At 52.8% G+C, this 17,246-nt stretch overlaps 1 protein-coding gene across 1 annotated transcript in view; it reads left to right on the top strand.

The window, feature by feature from the left end:
* The window catches only part of HHIPL1 (HHIP like 1), a 76,824-nt gene that overhangs the window by 7,918 nt on the left and 51,660 nt on the right, over nucleotides 1–17,246 (top strand). Inside the window, exon 2 of the mRNA XM_030803407.1 lies at nucleotides 12,380–12,725. Coding sequence (XP_030659267.1) covers nucleotides 12,666–12,725 — 60 coding nt within the window. The 5' untranslated portion in view covers nucleotides 12,380–12,665. The remainder of the gene's footprint in view (nucleotides 1–12,379; nucleotides 12,726–17,246) is intronic.

The following is a 17,246-nucleotide window of genomic DNA, read 5'->3' as shown; positions in this document are numbered from 1 at the left end:
GAGATGCCCCATGTATTAGGAGAAAAACCCAGAAGAAGAAGAGGAAACAGCACAGCAGGTTTACTCACTTGGGATTTAATTGAAGTGTTTGTATTAATCAAATTGATGCTTTCACAGGTACACAAATACAATTTAACATGATCTATGCTACTTATAAGATAATTATGGGGTTTACATCAAGTGACAAATTCCAGGCCCCAGACACATGGTCTTTCTTTGAGCCCAGGTGTGCACTTCTGTAACTGTTGCACCACTGTGCTGGGAGTGGTGAGGCCCAGGCCCACCCGTGATATGGGGGTGTTTCTGTCTCCTCCCCAGCGGTGCCCTCCTGGAGGATTAAGCTTCATTTTTCTCTGGGACTCTCAGTGCCTGGCCCCCGGGGTGCCCTGGGGGGGTCTGCAGCTGCACCTTCTGGGTCAGGTACCTCCAGCCCCCACAGCCTCTGGATGGCACATGTGCCAGGCCTTGGGTGCTGCCCTAGGCCTGAGGTCTACAACCGCACAAAGCCGCCCCACCTGGCCCTACCCTGCCCTGCCCACTGCAGAGATCTGAGACCAATCTCCTCCAGTGCCTGAATATTTCATGCAGTGAGGGTGGAATGAAAGTCACAAAGACCTTAATTGTTAATGGGGCTTCTGCTGGCTGCAGGCCCAGCCCTCCCAGCCCCCTCCTGTTTGATACAACAACAGCAGTAACAGTAATTCCTCCTGCACCCCAGGCCTTGTCGTGACCTGCCCTGGGCGAGGCTGGACTGAAATGAAGTTGTCTGAAGAGCCCCAGCTGGCCAGAGAGAAGTGGTGACTCAAGTAACTATAACAACCAGACCAGGAGGCCCACTGTTCCCCAATGACAAACTTCTTTTTGTTTTCTAGTTTTTTTTTTTTTAATAAGCCTTATAATTTTATTTTTGAAACTCCATGCATGTGGTTTTTTTAAATTAATTTTTTTTTAGACAGAGTCTCACTCTGTCGCCCAGGCTGAAGTGCAGTGGTGCCATCTCGGCTCACCACAGCCTCGACCTCCTGGGCTCAAGCAATTCTCACACCTCCACCTCCTGAATATCTGGGACTACAGGTGCATACCCACATCCCGCTAGTTTTTATATTGTTTGTAGAGGCTGGTCTGGAACTCCTGGGCTCAAGCGATCTGCCACCTCAGCCTCCCCAAGTGCTGGAATTACAGGTGTGAGCCACGTTGCCAGGCCTGAATGTGTTTTTAAATTTAAAGTTCCAGGCCGGGCACAGTGGCTCACACCTGTAATCCTAGCACTTTGGGAGGCCGAGGTGGGCAGATCACTTGAGGTCAGGAGTTCGAGACCAGCCTGGCTAACATGGTGAAATCCCATCTCTACTAAAAATACAAAAAAATTAGCCAGGCGCAGTGGTGCACACCTGTAATCCCAGCTACTCAGGAGGCCGAGGCAGGAGAATCACTTGAACCCAGGAGTGGGAGGTTGCAGTGAGCCGAGCTCATGCCGTTGCACTACAGCCTGGGTGACAGAGTGAGATTCCATCTCAAAAATAAATAAATAAAATAAAAATAAAATTCCTAGCATAGAGCCTGGGAGCTCAGTAAATGTTTGCTGAATGAATGAATGATAAAGGAGGAAGCTGAGTTAAGTAGAAAAACCCTGGATGTAAAATCTTTGTCTCTGGCCTGACCCTTACCAGCAAGGTGGCTCTAGGCAAAGCTGCACCCTGTCTCTGAGCCTCTGGATCAGGACTGGAAAATAGGACCATTTCATCCTCCTTGTAGGATGAGGAGATAGTCAAGTGACAAGAAAAGGAGGCTTGAACCCCAGGCCACACGGTGAGGTGGGAGGGGATGCTCTCCTCAAGAAAGGGCTGAGTCCTGTGGGTGCCCCGGAGCCCAGAGTCTTCGTGAGCATCTGAAAACCGGACTGAAGAGCCAAGCCTTCTCTCAAGAGTAGCTCGCCCAGCTCAGCCCCAACACCAGGCCACAGAACTCTGCAATGAGGAAGCTCCATCTCAGCACCCTGAACTCACAGAGCCCCTGTGAGCAAATCAGAGCCCGAGAAGCAGCTAGCTGGTCAGGCTCTCGGAGCAAGGGCGGCAGGTCAGCCGTAGGGCTCTCAGCCCCAACCACCCTTAGAATCACCGGAAAGCATGTGAAATGCAGATGCTCAGGTCCCACCCCAGACCAAGTCCATCAGAATCTTGGGAGACAGTGATTTGGCAGCCAGAGCTTCTCTGAGCTACGTGAAGCACTTGTTTGTTGGCATCAGGCTGAGCTAGAAGGAGACATCCCCATTGCTGTGGGGTACACCCCTCCCCAAGCATCTGACCTTAGCGGTCTTTCTCTAACGTTATCCAGATTCCCCAAATAATCCTCAAATGTGCTACTTCGAATGCATACACCTAGTGACGCGGGAGGGGACGAGGGTTTCCGGAGGCCAGGATAGCGTTCACTTAATACCCTGATTTTTTGTCCTGTATCTAATGGGATAAAATGAAAGGAAAGAAAGTAATAAAGATACAAAATCAAAAAATTATCTGGGACTCAGGGACACAAGTCTCTCCATAAAAAGGGCCAGCAGAGAAGTGGAAAACAGACCATATTGGGCACATTATTATAAAACTTCACAACACCAGGGTTGAGAAAATCCTCAAACCATGGTGGGTAGAATGCGGAGAAAAGGAATCAGAATGATGTTGGCATTCTCAACAGCAAGTCCAAAAACTAGAAGGTCACGAAGCGACGTCTCAGCATCCTGAAGGAAAACTATTTTAGTACCGATACAGTCCAGGGGGAGGGCAGAGTGAGACATTTTCCAATAAAAAAAATAGAAAAATTATTTCCCAGACATCGTTTCTCTAAAATTAGGAATTAAACCAAGAAATAAGACATGAAGGCCAGGTGCAGTGGCTCACGCCTGTAATCCCAGCACTTTGGGAGCCCAGCCTCCCAGATTGCTTGAGCCCAGGAGTTCAAGACCAGCCTGGGCAACATGGGGAAACCCTATCTCTACAAAAACTTTAAAAATCTGGGCTTCGTGGTGCATACCTGTGCTCCCAGCTACTCAGGAGGCTGAGGTGAGAGGGTTGCTAGAGCCCAGGAGGTTGAAACTGCAATGAGCTGTGATTGTGCCACTGCACTCCAGCCTGGGTGGCAGAGTGGGACCCTGTGTCAGAAAGAAAAGAAAAGAAAGGAAGGCAGTTAAAAGAAAAGAAGAAAGAAAGAGGGAAAGAGAGGAAAGGCAGAGAGGAAAGGAAGGAAGGAAGAAAGAGAAAGGAAGGAAGAAAGGAAGAAAGAGAAAGGAAGGAAGAAAGGATGGAACGAAGGAAGGAAAGGAAGGAAAGGAAGGAAGGAAGGAAGAAAGAAAGAGAAAGAAAAGAAAGAGAAACAGAGGAAAGAAAGAGAGAAAGAGAAAAAGAGAGAGAAAGAGAATGAAGAAAGACAGAAAGAAAGAAAGAAAAAGAAAGAAAGAAAGAGAAAGAGAGAAAGAAAAGAAACAAGACATGAGATTCAGACAACAGAGAAAGGGAGGTCCAGGTTGAGGGCTTTGCAGACAGAAGCAATCAGCGCAGATTGCAAAAGGAGGCTCCCGGAGGAGCTGCCCAAGCTCATGGATTCCCTTGGTCGGGGTGCTTGGCTGTTCGGAGAGGAATATTAGAGTTCTGTCGGAGTTTGGTGAAAAGCCCAGAAAAAAACCAAGCAAGTCAAAACAAGGAGGCAATTATTAATCCCCAGGGAAACCCAGAAGTTGTACAAGGAAGGAAATCCAATCAGGCCATACCAGGGCTCAGCTGGCCATAATGTTTATATAGAGTCACGTGCTGCTTCATCACATTTTAGTCAGGGTCACATACACCACGGTGGTCCCGTCAGATAATATTGTGTTCTTACTGTGCCTTTCCTATGTTTAGACACACAAATTCTTGCCATTGTGTTACAGTTCCTACGATATTCAGTGCAGGCACACATGCTGTACAGATTTGTGGCCTAGCAGCAATAGGCTAGACCATCTGGCCTGGGTGTGCAGTGGGCTATCCCATCTAGCATTGTATGCTCCATGACAATGATGACAGCACCTAATGACGCACTTCCCAGATCATATCCTTGTCGTTAAGTGACACGTGACTGTAGCATAATATGTAAACAATACTAATTTAATCAAAAATTATGGTGTAGCAATATTGGGAGGATAGGGGAGGGGATTGGCCTGTGTAGGGAAGGGTAGGGACATAAGTGGCCTGAAGCCTCCTCATCCGTAAGAGAAAGGCAAGCGAGAGTATCTCAAGCTGGAGAGTCAATAAAGAATAGTACAAGTGCGTTGTTTTCAAATATAGAGAAAAGTTGCCTCTGGGAAGTAGGAACTGGGTGGAGAGAGAGAAGGCAGGGACTTTTTTTTTTTTTTTTAAATAAGCCTTATAGTTTTATGTTTGAAAATCTGTGTATGTGTTTTTAAATTAAAATAATAATAATAAGCCTATCATTGGACCTCTCCTTATGACAATGGAAGCTAGAGGACCACAGAACGATCAATTGCCTTTAAAATCTGGGGGAAAGGATTTCCTGCCTGGATTTTATGCCCACAGGAAGGATCAACCTTGTAAACCTTGCAAAAATGCAAGGCCTCAAAATAAAATTTAAGTTTAAATAGAATGTAACGACGGTGCACCTTCTAGGAAGCTTTGGTTGCACATGCTCTCACAGGAGCTGAGAACAACCAGGGAGTGTGCGATCACCCAGGAAGGAGGATCCTTCCCCGGGGGCTGAGAAGTGGCCCCACAGCAGAAGATGGGGAGCTTAGGGCACAGCGGAGTAGATTACAGACTGTCAGAGCATTTGACAACACTAGCACTCAGTTTAGAGTAGATCAGATGAAAAATTAAGAAGAGACACATAATACCTTGCAAGTTATAAATAAATGCATTCACTCCAGGGCGCACACAAACAAAACTGTACAAGAAACCGTCATTGACCACTTCCTGACTTTCATGGAATAAGATTTACGCGATCATCATCATAAAGCCCTTGACCAGCTGTTAACTAAGAAACGCATAAAGCCCTCTAAAGAGGCTGAGGGAGGGGAGGCGGGAGTGGGAGGGTTTCAGAGAGCTGAAGCCTCATCTGTCACCATGAGAAAGCAACAGAAATGTCTAGAATTGAAAAATCAAGAAATAGCAACGTAAACATCTTATGAGAAGTGTGGAGACTGCAAAGCCAGAAAGAACAACTAAATGTGGAAACTGGTTGCTCTGGGGAGTGGGGAAAGGGAGGGGAATCAGGGAACCATCTCGTTTCCTTGCAAGCATTTTAGTGTTACCTGATTGTTTTTACCCTAAGAGCATGCATTATTTTATTTAAATATGAACATAATTTATTTAAATAGTGATAAAACCTAGCTCTGGGCTGTGGCACGTGAAACAAGTAAGAAGGGCAAGGAATATTCCCTGATGGAAGCCCCCAGACCAGACCATCACCAGCAACACCCCAGGCCCGGGCCTGCCTGCTGGAGAAGGAAGCCTGGTCAGGCCCTCATTTCCCCATTCATTTCCAGTTTGCAAAGCATTCTCTGGGCTGTTTCCTCCTCCCATCCTCCCAACAAGCCTGCAGGGTGGGCAGGGATGACTGTGCCCATTTTACCTGCAGAAGCTGGGGCTTGGGTATGTTTTCGGGGGTCTGTAGCAGGTTTCTCCCATGGCAGGTGTGCCAGTGAAGGCAGCCGGAGGACCTGCCTGAGAGCAAGTGACAGGCAGTCCCAGCTGGAATTTCAGAGCGGGGAGTCACCTTGCCTGGTCCAGGGGCTCCCAGCAGGGTGGCTACAAACCCTTCCCCTGACTGTGCCATCTGTTCTTAGTCACACATCCCACCCTCAGTGTCTGTCAGAGGGAGCCCTTCACCAAGCAGGTGGGGGTTGCCCTAGAGAGGCGACACCGCTCGCTACCAAAGAGGAAGGGCTGGCACCAACCAGGGCCGCACAAGACTTGGCATCCTAGGAATCCCAGAGCTTTGTCCTGGAAACCCATGGGAGAGCTGGTCTGCGAAGTGGCCAGGCTGCCTGGCGGGCCCGTGGAAGGTCCACCCAGGCCTGAAGAACACTGGACTGGTCTGATCCTAGAGAACACTTGGAGATACTGAGCCCCATTAGGAGGGACTCATCTAAGGAGTGAAACGCCCACACTGAGGGCTTCTCTTCGCCTCCTGGTTGCCAGGAAGTGCATGAGCTTCAGCTTCCAAGTCCCCCTTGTAGCCCGATGTCCCTAAAGCCTACCTCTCCAGCCCTGACCTGTGCGTACAGCCACTGCCTGAGGTCCGCTCTGGCCTCACCCACCCAGCTGAAAACCTAACGGCATCGGCAGGGCCTCTGCCTGGCTCTTCCTTCTCTCTCAAAGATTCTCTGGAACTCAGCTCAGCTGCTTCCTTCAGGTGCCTCCTCTCCATGGAGCCCCTCCCAATGCCTAGGCCGGTGTGGGCACAGAGCAGGGGCTCAGACACCGCAGGAACACTGCTGGCTCTCGGGGACCCAGGTAGGAAAGGAATGTGAGGGGGGCACATCTGGTGTAGGGGTTGGCCATGTGTACCTTGGAGCTAACTCCTCTCTACAGAGCCCGGAGCAGGGCCCGGCCGGGCAGGGGGAGCATGGAGAAGCCCTGCAGAAACATCATGCCAGGCCTGGGCACAGCTCTGGGCACTGGGATGTACTCAAAGCAGCCTGTGTGGCCTGGGGACTGGGGAAGGTGAGAGGGACACAGGAGCTGTGTAATTTGTAATTGGTGGCAGTGCCTCACCGAGCCTCACAATGATCTCACGATCCCTCCTGGCACCCCGGGGACTGGCCCTGGTGCTGGGTCCATTTTACAGATGCCACAACTAAGACTTAGAGTTGGCCGGGCGCGGTGGCTCAAGCCTGTAATCCCAGCACCTTGGGAGGCTGAGGCAGGCAGATCACGAGGTCAGGAGTTCGAAACCAGCCTGGCCAACACAGTGAAACCCCATCTCTACTAAAAACACAAAAAATTAGCTGGGCATGGTGGTGGGCACCTGTAGTCCCAGCTACTTGGGAGGCTGAGACAGGAGAATCACTTGAACCCAGGAGGCGGAGGTTGCAGTGAGCCAAGATCACATAATTGCACTACAGCCTGGGCGACAGTGCAAGATTCCATCTCAAAAAAAAAAAAGACTTAGAGTTTAAATAAATGCACCCTTGAAGCTGCAATGTAAGCAGAGATTCTCACACCTGCGTGATGATAAGACTCAGTGGGATACTTGCTTGCCCAAGGTCCCCTACCTAGAGATGGGAGTCACCACCTCTGAGTTCTGGAACTGGTCTGTTTGCCAGTGTCAGAGTAGGGATCAGGCTGGGATGTCAAAGTTCAAGAACCCTAGAGTGCTAAGCCAGGACCTCCGAGTGCCCCGCCCCCCATCCTCCGCATTTACCCTATTTCACAGCCAGGTGATATTTAGCCCAACCGTGGTGCGTGGCTGTTCCCGCTGCTGGGTGCCAGTTCTATTACACAGAACTCCTATGGGGACGTGTTTGTGCACAGCTTTGCTTTCCTGTTGGATTGTTTCCTTGGGGTAAGTTCCCAGAAGTGGGATTCCTGAGTGGAAGGAGGGATATTTTCCCACCCCTAATCCACATCCTTAACAGAGGCTGGCCCCAGGATGAGGATCCGGCCTTTCTCCAGCTTCAAGGAGGGGCAGCCAGCAATCCCTGCCTGGCACTTCCGGAGGAAAATGACAGACCTTTTCCTTTCCTGTAAGAGCTAATTACCAGCTGGATGATGCGTTCACGGCTGTCAGGGCAATGAGGGCCCAGGTGACTCAATGCCATCTTTCTTGGACCCGCCTGGATTTCTCAGCTAGCCGGTGATGGATTTTTCTCTGTGGAGGTCACAGGAAACAAGAAAAGAGTCCCTCAGCTCCCCAGGGAGTCAGGTCTGTCAGCGGCTTTGGGAGATGGCAGAAAGGAGGCCTTGAAATCCAGTGGGCAGATAATCCCTCTGCCCTTCCAGACAACAAAGGGCTTCTGGCCCCTGGCCCCTCCAACCTGCTGGACAGGAATGGCTGGCTGAGGGTCCAGGAGCCCCTGCCCTGACCTGGGCCTCTTGCAGGGAGTGCCCTCCCCCTTTTTCTCCCTCCCCATCCCAGCACCCCCACATCCAGGTCAGTGTCCCTGGCTAGATCCAGCCTCTGAGGGGCACGAGAAGAGGGGTGTCCAGGCTCCTCCTTAAGGAAGCCCCTTCCTCCCCCCAGGGGGGCTGAGGGCAGGCGTCAGCCCCTCCCAGCTGCCACCACTCAGGTGGGGGGCGGGTCAGGAGCAGTGAGGGAAAGGAGGACAGGGGCCACTGTGGGAGAGTCCCTCGTGGGCAGTGGCCTACCAGCTTCCCACAGGAAGGAGGGGTCTCGGCTTCCCAGGGCTCTGGACGGCTGCCTGAGCATAAGGGCCACTCTCCCTCTGCCTGCAGAACGTAGCGGGGCCAGGCCTCTGGGCCGGGCCCATCTCTGGAGCACTCTAGCCCATTTCCCTCTGAGGGAGCAGCAGGAGTCAGACCCGGAGGCCGGCCCCACCACTGCCACCAGCTCACTTCCCCATGAGATTGCAGATTCTCTGAAGGCGACACTGGGGTCTGCCCTGTCCCAGGCTCAAGGTAGTGAGTTCCCTGTCCCTAGAGGTGAACAAGCTAAGAGAGCATGGCCATCTCGCAGAGGTATAGAGGAAGTGCTTGCTGTGAGTACCCACCCTAGGTCACCACCTGACCACGACTTGCCCTGCTCTTTATGTTACGCCCACTTTTTTTTTTGAAACAGGGTCTTGTTCTGTCACCCAGACTGGAGTGCAGTGGTGCGATCTCAGCTCACTGTAATCTCAACCTCCCTGGCTCAAACCAACCTCCCACCTCAGCCTCTCAAGTAGCTGGGGCTACAGGCAGGTACCACCATGCCTGGCTAATTTTTGTATTTTTTTGTAGAGATGGGGTCTCACCATGTTGCCCAGGCTAGTCTCGAACTCCTGGGCTCAAGCGATAGTTCATCGCAGGCACAGAAGGCCGCCCTCTGTCCTTACCACCCCAGCACTGCTATTCAGCTGGCGAAGGCCCTCTCTGATCTTGAGGCAGCTGGGATGCCTGTTCCTGGGTGGGACTGGGGGATTTTATGTGGGTTACACCGACCCCAGCTGTTGTGAGTGGGCACAGGAGCCTCACAGGTACTGCTGGGTTAGCCCCATCCCGGTGCAGGGGCACTGGCTGACTCCTCCCAAGGATTCTCCCAGGTCAGGACACCCATCCAGGACCCACTGATCACAGATGCTTTTAGAGAACTTACTGTGGGCAGGCCCAGCAAACAGATCTCTCCATCTCAACCTCAGAGGATTCCCTTTTTTTTTTTTTTTTTTTTTTGAGACAGAGTCTTGCTCTGTCACCCAGACTGGAGTGCAGTGATGCGATCTTGGCTCACTGCAACCTCTGCCTCCCAGCTTCAAGCGATTCTCCTGCCTCAGCCTCCCAAGTAGCTGGGACCACAGGTGTGTGCCACCGTGCCTGGATAATTTTTTGTATTTTTAGCAGAGACTGGGTTTCACCATGTTAGCCAGGGTAGTCTCGATCTCCTGACCTCGTGATCCGCCCACCTTGGCCTCCCAAAGTGCTGGGATTACAGGCATAAGCCACCGTGCCTGGCCAAAGATTCACTTTTTAAACACAATTCAGGAAGCAGGGGGAAAATAGGACCTTGCCATCAACTTGTCAGTTTGTGCAATTGACCTTTTGCGCCTGAAAGCAGGCTATTCTTGTTCTCCCTGTTCAATTCCCTTCTGTTGGTTTCAGTCTCTGGTTCCACCTTCTGAGGTTTCTGGAAATGTAATGTTCTCATGGGACATTGCCTTTGGCATATCTGATAAGCTGTAATGGCTCCATCCAGACTCATTGAAACAGGCAGGGATGAAGGCAGAGATCTGTGGTCCATCCTTAGAGACCCTCTAACTCTAGGTTGCACTGATTTATGGAGTGTCACTCCTGGGGTGCTCTGTCCAGGGAGTCATGACCTCCCCTCATTGCACTGCTCTCCAGCCCACAATTTCCATCCTGCCCAAATGACAGCTTGAAGAGCTTGCTCCCCGACAACTGTCATCTGTCACATGGCTGGGTGACATGGTGCCGTCTTTGGCACCGACGCCCTGTCCTTCTTCCTCACCTGAGTGACTCATGCCAGGACATAGCTTTATGAAATTTTTTCCCATGCTCCTCCCAACCTGTCTGGCTCCCACCAAACCCCAGGGTCCCCAGTTATGGTAGCAACATATTGTGCTGGCCCTGTCTGCCTACCTGCTCAGCCACCCTTTCCACCAGGGGGTCCTGAGTTCCCAATAACCCAGCCCAGGGTGGAGCCCCTACAGAGGCAGCACTGCGCTGTTGAAAGAGCCCAGGCCTGGGATTGGCCAGGCTTGGGCAAATGGTTAAACCTCTCTGAGCCTCACTTTCCTCGTCTGTAAAATGGGATGGTCACCACATTAAAGGGTGCTAGTGAGGATCACAGGCCAAGAGCGTAAAGCACTCAGCATGCTGTGGACTGAATGAATGAGCTTCCATCCCTGTCATCAATTTCATAGCCTACCTGGGAGTTAAGACGGAGACAGTGCAAAGTGCCGTGAACAAGACCCATGTGCTATGGAACTGCCAGGAAGGGCAGCAATTCTGACTGGGGAGCTGGGAAGGCATCACTGCAGAGACGTGTGTGCTGAGCCTGAAAGGAGGCTCCCATTCCTGCAGGCAGCAGAGCTGGGGAAGAGCATCCTAGGAAGAAAGCCATGCTCACACGTGCTAAGTTCCCCACAGCCCTGCCAGCTCGGACTTTTATCCTTTTAATGCTGTGTGTGATTTAATAGGGGTGTAACGGTGCCTGGGAGCTGCCTTTGCAGTTTTGAATGCCTGTTACCCTTTAAGGCTGGCTCTGAGAGAATCACAATTCCTTAAGGTATAAGTCCACGGAAATCACTCTCCATTAGCATGAGATTATGAAATGAACTCAGCCCGGGAGAATTCTGGTGAGTTTTGGGAAGTGGTGCAGTTGAGAGACACTTTTTTTTTTTTTTTAAGGCAGAGTCTTGCTCTGTCCCCCAGGCTGGAGTGCAGTGGTACGATCACAGCTCACTATAGCCTCAACCTCCTGGGCTGTGATCCTCCCACCTCAGCCTCCCAAGTAGTTGGGACCACAAGAGTGCACCACCACGCCTGGCTGATTTTTTTGTTTTTTGAAGAGACAGGATCTTGCTATTTTGCCCGGGCTGGTCTCTAAATCTTGGTCTCAAGCAACCCTCCAGCCTCGGTCTCCCAAGGTGCTGGGATTACAGGTGTGAACCACCACACCTGGTCCAGATAGACACTCTTGAAGGAAGAGGAGGCAGAGGTTCCTGCCTGCAGCAGGCAGCGCCAGACTCCCCTCCCGAGGCTGCTGTACCTGTGATTTGAGGAGCTCAGAGAGCTTTTCCTAGCAGCCCCTCCAGTGCCAGCCCAACAAGCTGCCTAGAATGCCATCATCACTCATCCCCCCTCTAAAGACAAGGGACTCTATTAAAATGTAAATATTTTGTCTAGGAGAGGGAACACTCTGCTTTGTTATTGAGGGAAAAGGAAGATGGAAACTTACTTTACTTGAGTACCTACTACGTGCCAAGCATGAAATGGGCACCTCTCACATTGCCTTTGAGCCCACAAGGCGGCCGGGCCGGACAGGGGAGCTACTCATCCCTTCAGGTGAGAGAATGGAAACTCAGAAGGGCCCGAGGCTTGCCAAGACCTTGGCAGACCAGGATGGGAACCAGAGCTGACTCTCCACCCTCGCTTCGGCCACGGCACTCAGCCACTTCTCATCTTCCCTGGCTGTGGCTCCCTGGAGCATGGGATGAGACAAAGCAGGGTTTTGGGGCACTTGGGCCTCGGTTCAGGAGCAGACCTGCTGCCAATCAGCTTTGTGGCCTGAGCAGTCACATCTCGGGTGTGTCTTCATCTGTGGATGGGTCAGCAGCAGCGCTGACCCCACGGGGTTATGGTGAGGAACAGAAGGATCTGTAAAGTCCACGACACAGCACCTGGGCCAGGGCTCAGGAAGGGGCAAGACTGTGTTGTCTTTTTACCAACTCCCACATGGTCGGGAGCAGGTCCCAGCTCCCAACCTAGGCACACCCCACCCCTTCTCCAGCCTTGACAGCAGCAGGAGTGGGATCCAGCTCCCTGTCCCCCACGTCTCCATCCTGGGATCTGAGGATCTGAGGCAGGGCAGGCAGCGGCCCAAGCAGTTGGCCTGCGAGTGAGTTTGTTCTTGGGGCCGGGCAGCCTCTGCAGGCACCCAGTGCCTTCTGCCTCCTCCCCGCACCACTCCCAGCAACTGTGATTCTCTACTCTCTTTTCCCCAGGAACCTACTTCAGGGAACCACACAGAGGCCAAATTCAGAATCCCTACTTGAACCACTGACCTTTTGCCCTCTCCAAGCCCGGAAGCAAGCCCTGGCCTGCTGCACGCCTCAGTCGCCCCGTCTGTAAAGTGGGCGGCCCATCAAATTCACATCTCCCTGGCTGAGAGTCATCTGGAGAAATAATGAGTACGTGACCTAATGAAAATTGCACGGTGCCTGCTGAGCGAGGTGGGTAAGCCACTGGCCCAGCGCTGTCATTACAGGAGGTGAAGCGGTGCGTGGGCTGATGACTGGCAAGGGGCGCAGCCACAGGAACCTTTCATCATGGGTTCCCTTGGGAGGCCAAGCAGGTCAGCTCTGAAAGCACCCACTGCTGTGGGGCCTGCCTTCCTGTGGCTGCGGCTTGGACGCCATCCCAAGCCGGGTTGGCCAGAACTGTGCCTGTGCAGCCCCGCCCCCAGGCAAGCAGGAATGCACCTGAGCAACCTCCTCCTATCTGCAGGGGAGGAAGCTAAGGTGTAGGGGGGTCAAGGCACTGGCCTAACGTCCCACAGCCAAGGGGTGGCTGGGAGGTGCGGTCAGGTCTGCCTGGCACAGAGTCTGGTCTCCTGGCCACGACGCCAAACTGGTTATTACTGTCACCACAATAGAATACTAATAATAGTTGTCGTAATTATTATTATTGTGGAGGGCTGTTCTCCAGGCAGGCAGGTTTGAGTTGCTGTGTCACTGGGGCCAGGAGGCTGGCCAGTGCCCACAATGAGGCAGGATCCTGTCCCAACCAGCACTAGGAGAATGCTGGAGATGGGAGGCTGAGCCCATCCTGCAGCCTGGGTCAGCAGCCTGGGGCCTCACCCCACCCTCCATCCAATGCTGGGCGGCGGGCGGCCTCTCCAATGCCCATCTGCCCTGGAGGGCTCTGGTGATGGATACAGTGGAGATTCGTTGATATGAACATTAAACATTCAACCAGAGGCACTCACCGCTTTTATAAAACACAGCCCCCCATGCCAGCCAAGAACCCTGAGTTTCAAAGGTTCCTGCTCTTGCTGGTTAAAGTCTCCTGCATGGACCCTGGGCCCAGGCCGCCAGAGCCCAAAGCCTGGTGCTTGTGCCCACTCCTCGTGTGACCTTGGGTAAGACTCCCCACAAGTTGTTCTGTTTCCCCATCTGCATAACAGTGCGAAATTCAAAGTCGTTGTGAGGATGAAGTGAGCTAGCCCTATGTCTGGCCCACATCCATGCTCAGTTAATGCCTGCATTGCTACCCCATCAGGTGGGTGCAGCCAGAGGAGCGGTTGGCCTGATGCTGAAGGAGTCACCGAGAGATGACTGTAGACTGACTTTGACTCTATGAGAATGGGTGGCCTCTCCTGATGTAGTCAACATGTGGCTGCTGTGGCTGTGACATTCCTGTGACCCCCCAGCAGGCATCTGCTCTGGGCTGGTGAAACCAGAGAGCTTGCCGGCCATGGGGACACAGGTGTGTGTGTGTGTACGTGTGTGTGTGTATGTGTGTGTGTGTGTGTGTGTGTGTGTGTGTATGCATGTGTGATCCTCGGGGCTCTGAGACTGCAGGGAGCCTGCAAAACAGGTTCCCGGCTCCCCTGCTCCCATCAGGATTCCAGCTGGATCTGGTTCTACTCTGTCCTGCCAGCCCGGACTGTGGGAAAGATGTGGAAACTGCTCCGGACCCATTCCTGGCCTGCAGGACACGGCCCATCCAGCTACCCGCACTCTGGGCTTGGAGGCCAAGGCCACAGCCTGGAGGTCGGGTAGTCCAGTGCCTATGTCAGCCCCAAGCTGGCCCTGTGAGCTCCCTACAGGATGGGTGCCCAGACTGCAGTTTTCCTGAAAGGGATGGCTCTGTAGACACAGGCCTGAGAAGGGCTGGGGTAATTTCTGCTCTCTGAGGCAGTATTCTAGGTCCTGGGGATCTGGGGCATGGCCAGGATTTCTCTCTCCCTGATGTCTGCCCTGTATACTCTATGCCTAGGTAACACAACACAGGGCTCAGGGTCTAGCAGTGCCCAGCTCAGGTCTTCTGAAAGCTGGGCCTGCAGGCTCCTCTGCGCTCCCCTCTCCTGGCTGCCCGAATCTGTTCCTCCTCCCTCGAAGCATCCCACCCACCCTGCAGAGCCTGATGCAGGGCTTATCCCTTGGGGAATATTGGGGCAGTGAGGGAGAGAGTAATATGTCAGTGAATGGCTCAGGACAGGGAGAGCACCAGGGACTGTGTGTGACATGGAATTAGTGCTCACCAAGACACTTGAGCCTGAGTCTGTCAGAGCCCAGAGCCAGAGCTCTCACTCATAATACCACACCACCCCTTTCACCCATCCATCTATCCAGCTATCCATCCGTCCCTCCATCCATCCACCCACCTACCCATCCATCCATCCACCTATCTGTCCCTCTATCCATTCATCTACTCTTCTATCTTCCCATCCATCCATCCATCCATCCACCCACACATCCATCCATCCATCCATCCACTCACCCACCTACCTACCCATTCATCCATCCACCTATCTGTTCCTCTGTTCATCCATCTACTCTTCCATCTTCCCATCCATCTATCCATCCATCTGCCCATCCATCCATCCATCCATCCATCCATCCATCCATCCAACCATCTGTCCATTCATCTGCCCATCTACCTGCCCATCCATCTGTCCATCTATCCATCCATCCTTGTCTACATTTCTTCATTCAGTACCCATCTCCTAAGCCCCTAGTGGTGCCATGTTCTGTTCCAGGTGCCAGGGTGCCAGGGATGAATGAGGAGAGGTCCTGATACTCATTCAGGCTGGAGAGACAAGCCTGGGCATTGTTTCAGTGGAACACGGGGTAACAAGTGCTCTGGAAGGTCAGCCCAGGAAGCTGGGGCAACTGCAAGAGGCAGGAAAGTGTTGCTGAAGTCCAGGTAAGCTGGGCTTGGCCAGAGAACACACTGAGTTGGGGGGAGCATTGGAACAGGCCTTAAGAGCTGGAAAGGAAGTCACCAGGCAAAAAGGGGGACTGTCCAAGGCAGCCCAGACAGAGGCAGCAGCACACACAAATGCAGGATTGGAAAGGAACATCTGGAGATGACAAATGGACAGAGCAGAGTCAGTGAGGTCAGGATGGGCTGGGAGGAGAGGGCAGGAAATGCCTCCGGGGAGGAAGGGCTGGAATGCCTGGCCAACGAACTGCTCCTGATTCTTTAGGCAGTGGGAGGGGCGGTTGTTAGGCAAGGAAGATGCATGATCAGTTTGGCAGTCCTAGAGGGGGATGGATTGGAGGGGGCAGGCCATGAGGGACTGCTGTGATGGGCTAGACGACCAGTGCTGGTGGGAGGACCGAGGCCCAGAGAGAGGCGAGACCTGCCAAGGTCCTAAAGTGAGTGCTCCCCAGGCAGGCAGGAGCCCAGGTCCCCAGGTAGCATGGCAAAGGGCCCAGATGCTGAGGCCGTGGGACTGGATGGGGCAGGTGTGCTGTGGCTTTGTGTGGGGGCAGTCTCTTCCTTTCTGTCCTCTCTGAATGAGAACAACACCAACAGCTGGGGGTGGTGGCTCACGCCTCTCATCCCAACTCTTTGTGAGGCCGAGACAGGTGAATCACCTGAGGTCAGGAGTTCGAGACCAGCCTGGCCAACAGGGTGAAACCCCGTCTCTACAAAAATATGAAAAATTAGCCAGGTGTGGTGGTGGGCATCTGTAATCCCAGCTACTTGGGAGGCTGAGGCAGGAGAATCACTTGAATCCAAGAGGCAGAGGTTGCAGTGAGTTGAGATCATGTCATTGCACTCCAGCCTAGGCAACAAGAGTGAAACTCCAACTCAAAAAAAAAAAAAAAAAAAGAGGAAAAAGAAAGAAAGAAAAAGAAAAAAAAAGAAAACAACACCAGTGAGGTTTGGTAAGCATGTATTTTCTTTCCTTTTCTTGGGAGGTAAGTGGGGGTCACAGGTGACCCCAGCTTCTTGTTCCCAAACTCCTGGAGCCCTCCCCTCCTGAATGCCAGAGGTTGCACAGTCCAGTGGGTCCCTTCTAGCTTCCTGTGTGGCCTCAGGTCTCTTCCCCTCTCGGGCCTCAGTTTCCCCGTGGCTTCATAGAGCTAGCCGTACCTGCTCTGCCCACTGTGAAGGATAGCAGGAGGACGGAAGACGAGGTAGTGCTTCTGGAAATTTGAGATGCCAAGTCCAAGCCTAGGTGCCTCCCTGCCTCTGAGGAGCCTCCCCTGATGTCCTGGTCACCGCGGCGCTGTGCTGTGGCCACCAGCAAGACCGGCGGCACCAAGGGGCCCCCTAGCGGCCCAAGGAGTTGCTGCAGCCACCTGGGCCCAGGCACGTCCTTCCCAGACACCCGCGGATGTAGGACCTTTCTTGGGGACCCAAACCACCTGCCAGGCACTGCACTGGGTGCCAGGCCAGGGAAACACCATCTCCTGGCAGCCCTGTGAGGTGGGCCTTTCCCCACCTTACACCTGTGCACACCTCCAGGGGACTGTTCCATATCATCAGGCTGCTGGACAGCCGCAGGCTGGACTATGCCACTGAAAATCAGTGAACTAAACAAGAGGCACAACATACATAAAAAATCACATGAATATGTATTTATCTTAAAAATAAAGACCAAGTATGCTGGTGCAGGCATGGGCTCTCTCTGGAAGATTACATAAGAGACTGGCATCACTCAGGGTTTTCTGGAAGGCTACCTGGGAGATGGGGGCAGGGGCGTGGGCACAGGGTAGGAGGGACCCGTGTTCACTGAATTTTGTTTTAGACTTCCTGATTTTTTTTTTTTTTTTTTTTTTGAGATGGAGTCTCTGTTGCCCAGGCTGGAGTGCAGTGGCACAATGTTGACTCACTGCAACCTCCACCTCCTGG

Source organism: Nomascus leucogenys, chromosome 22a, assembly GCF_006542625.1.
Source record: "Nomascus leucogenys isolate Asia chromosome 22a, Asia_NLE_v1, whole genome shotgun sequence".
Taxonomy (NCBI): Eukaryota; Metazoa; Chordata; class Mammalia; order Primates; family Hylobatidae; genus Nomascus; species Nomascus leucogenys.
This window is presented reverse-complemented; position numbering and strand designations above follow the sequence as displayed.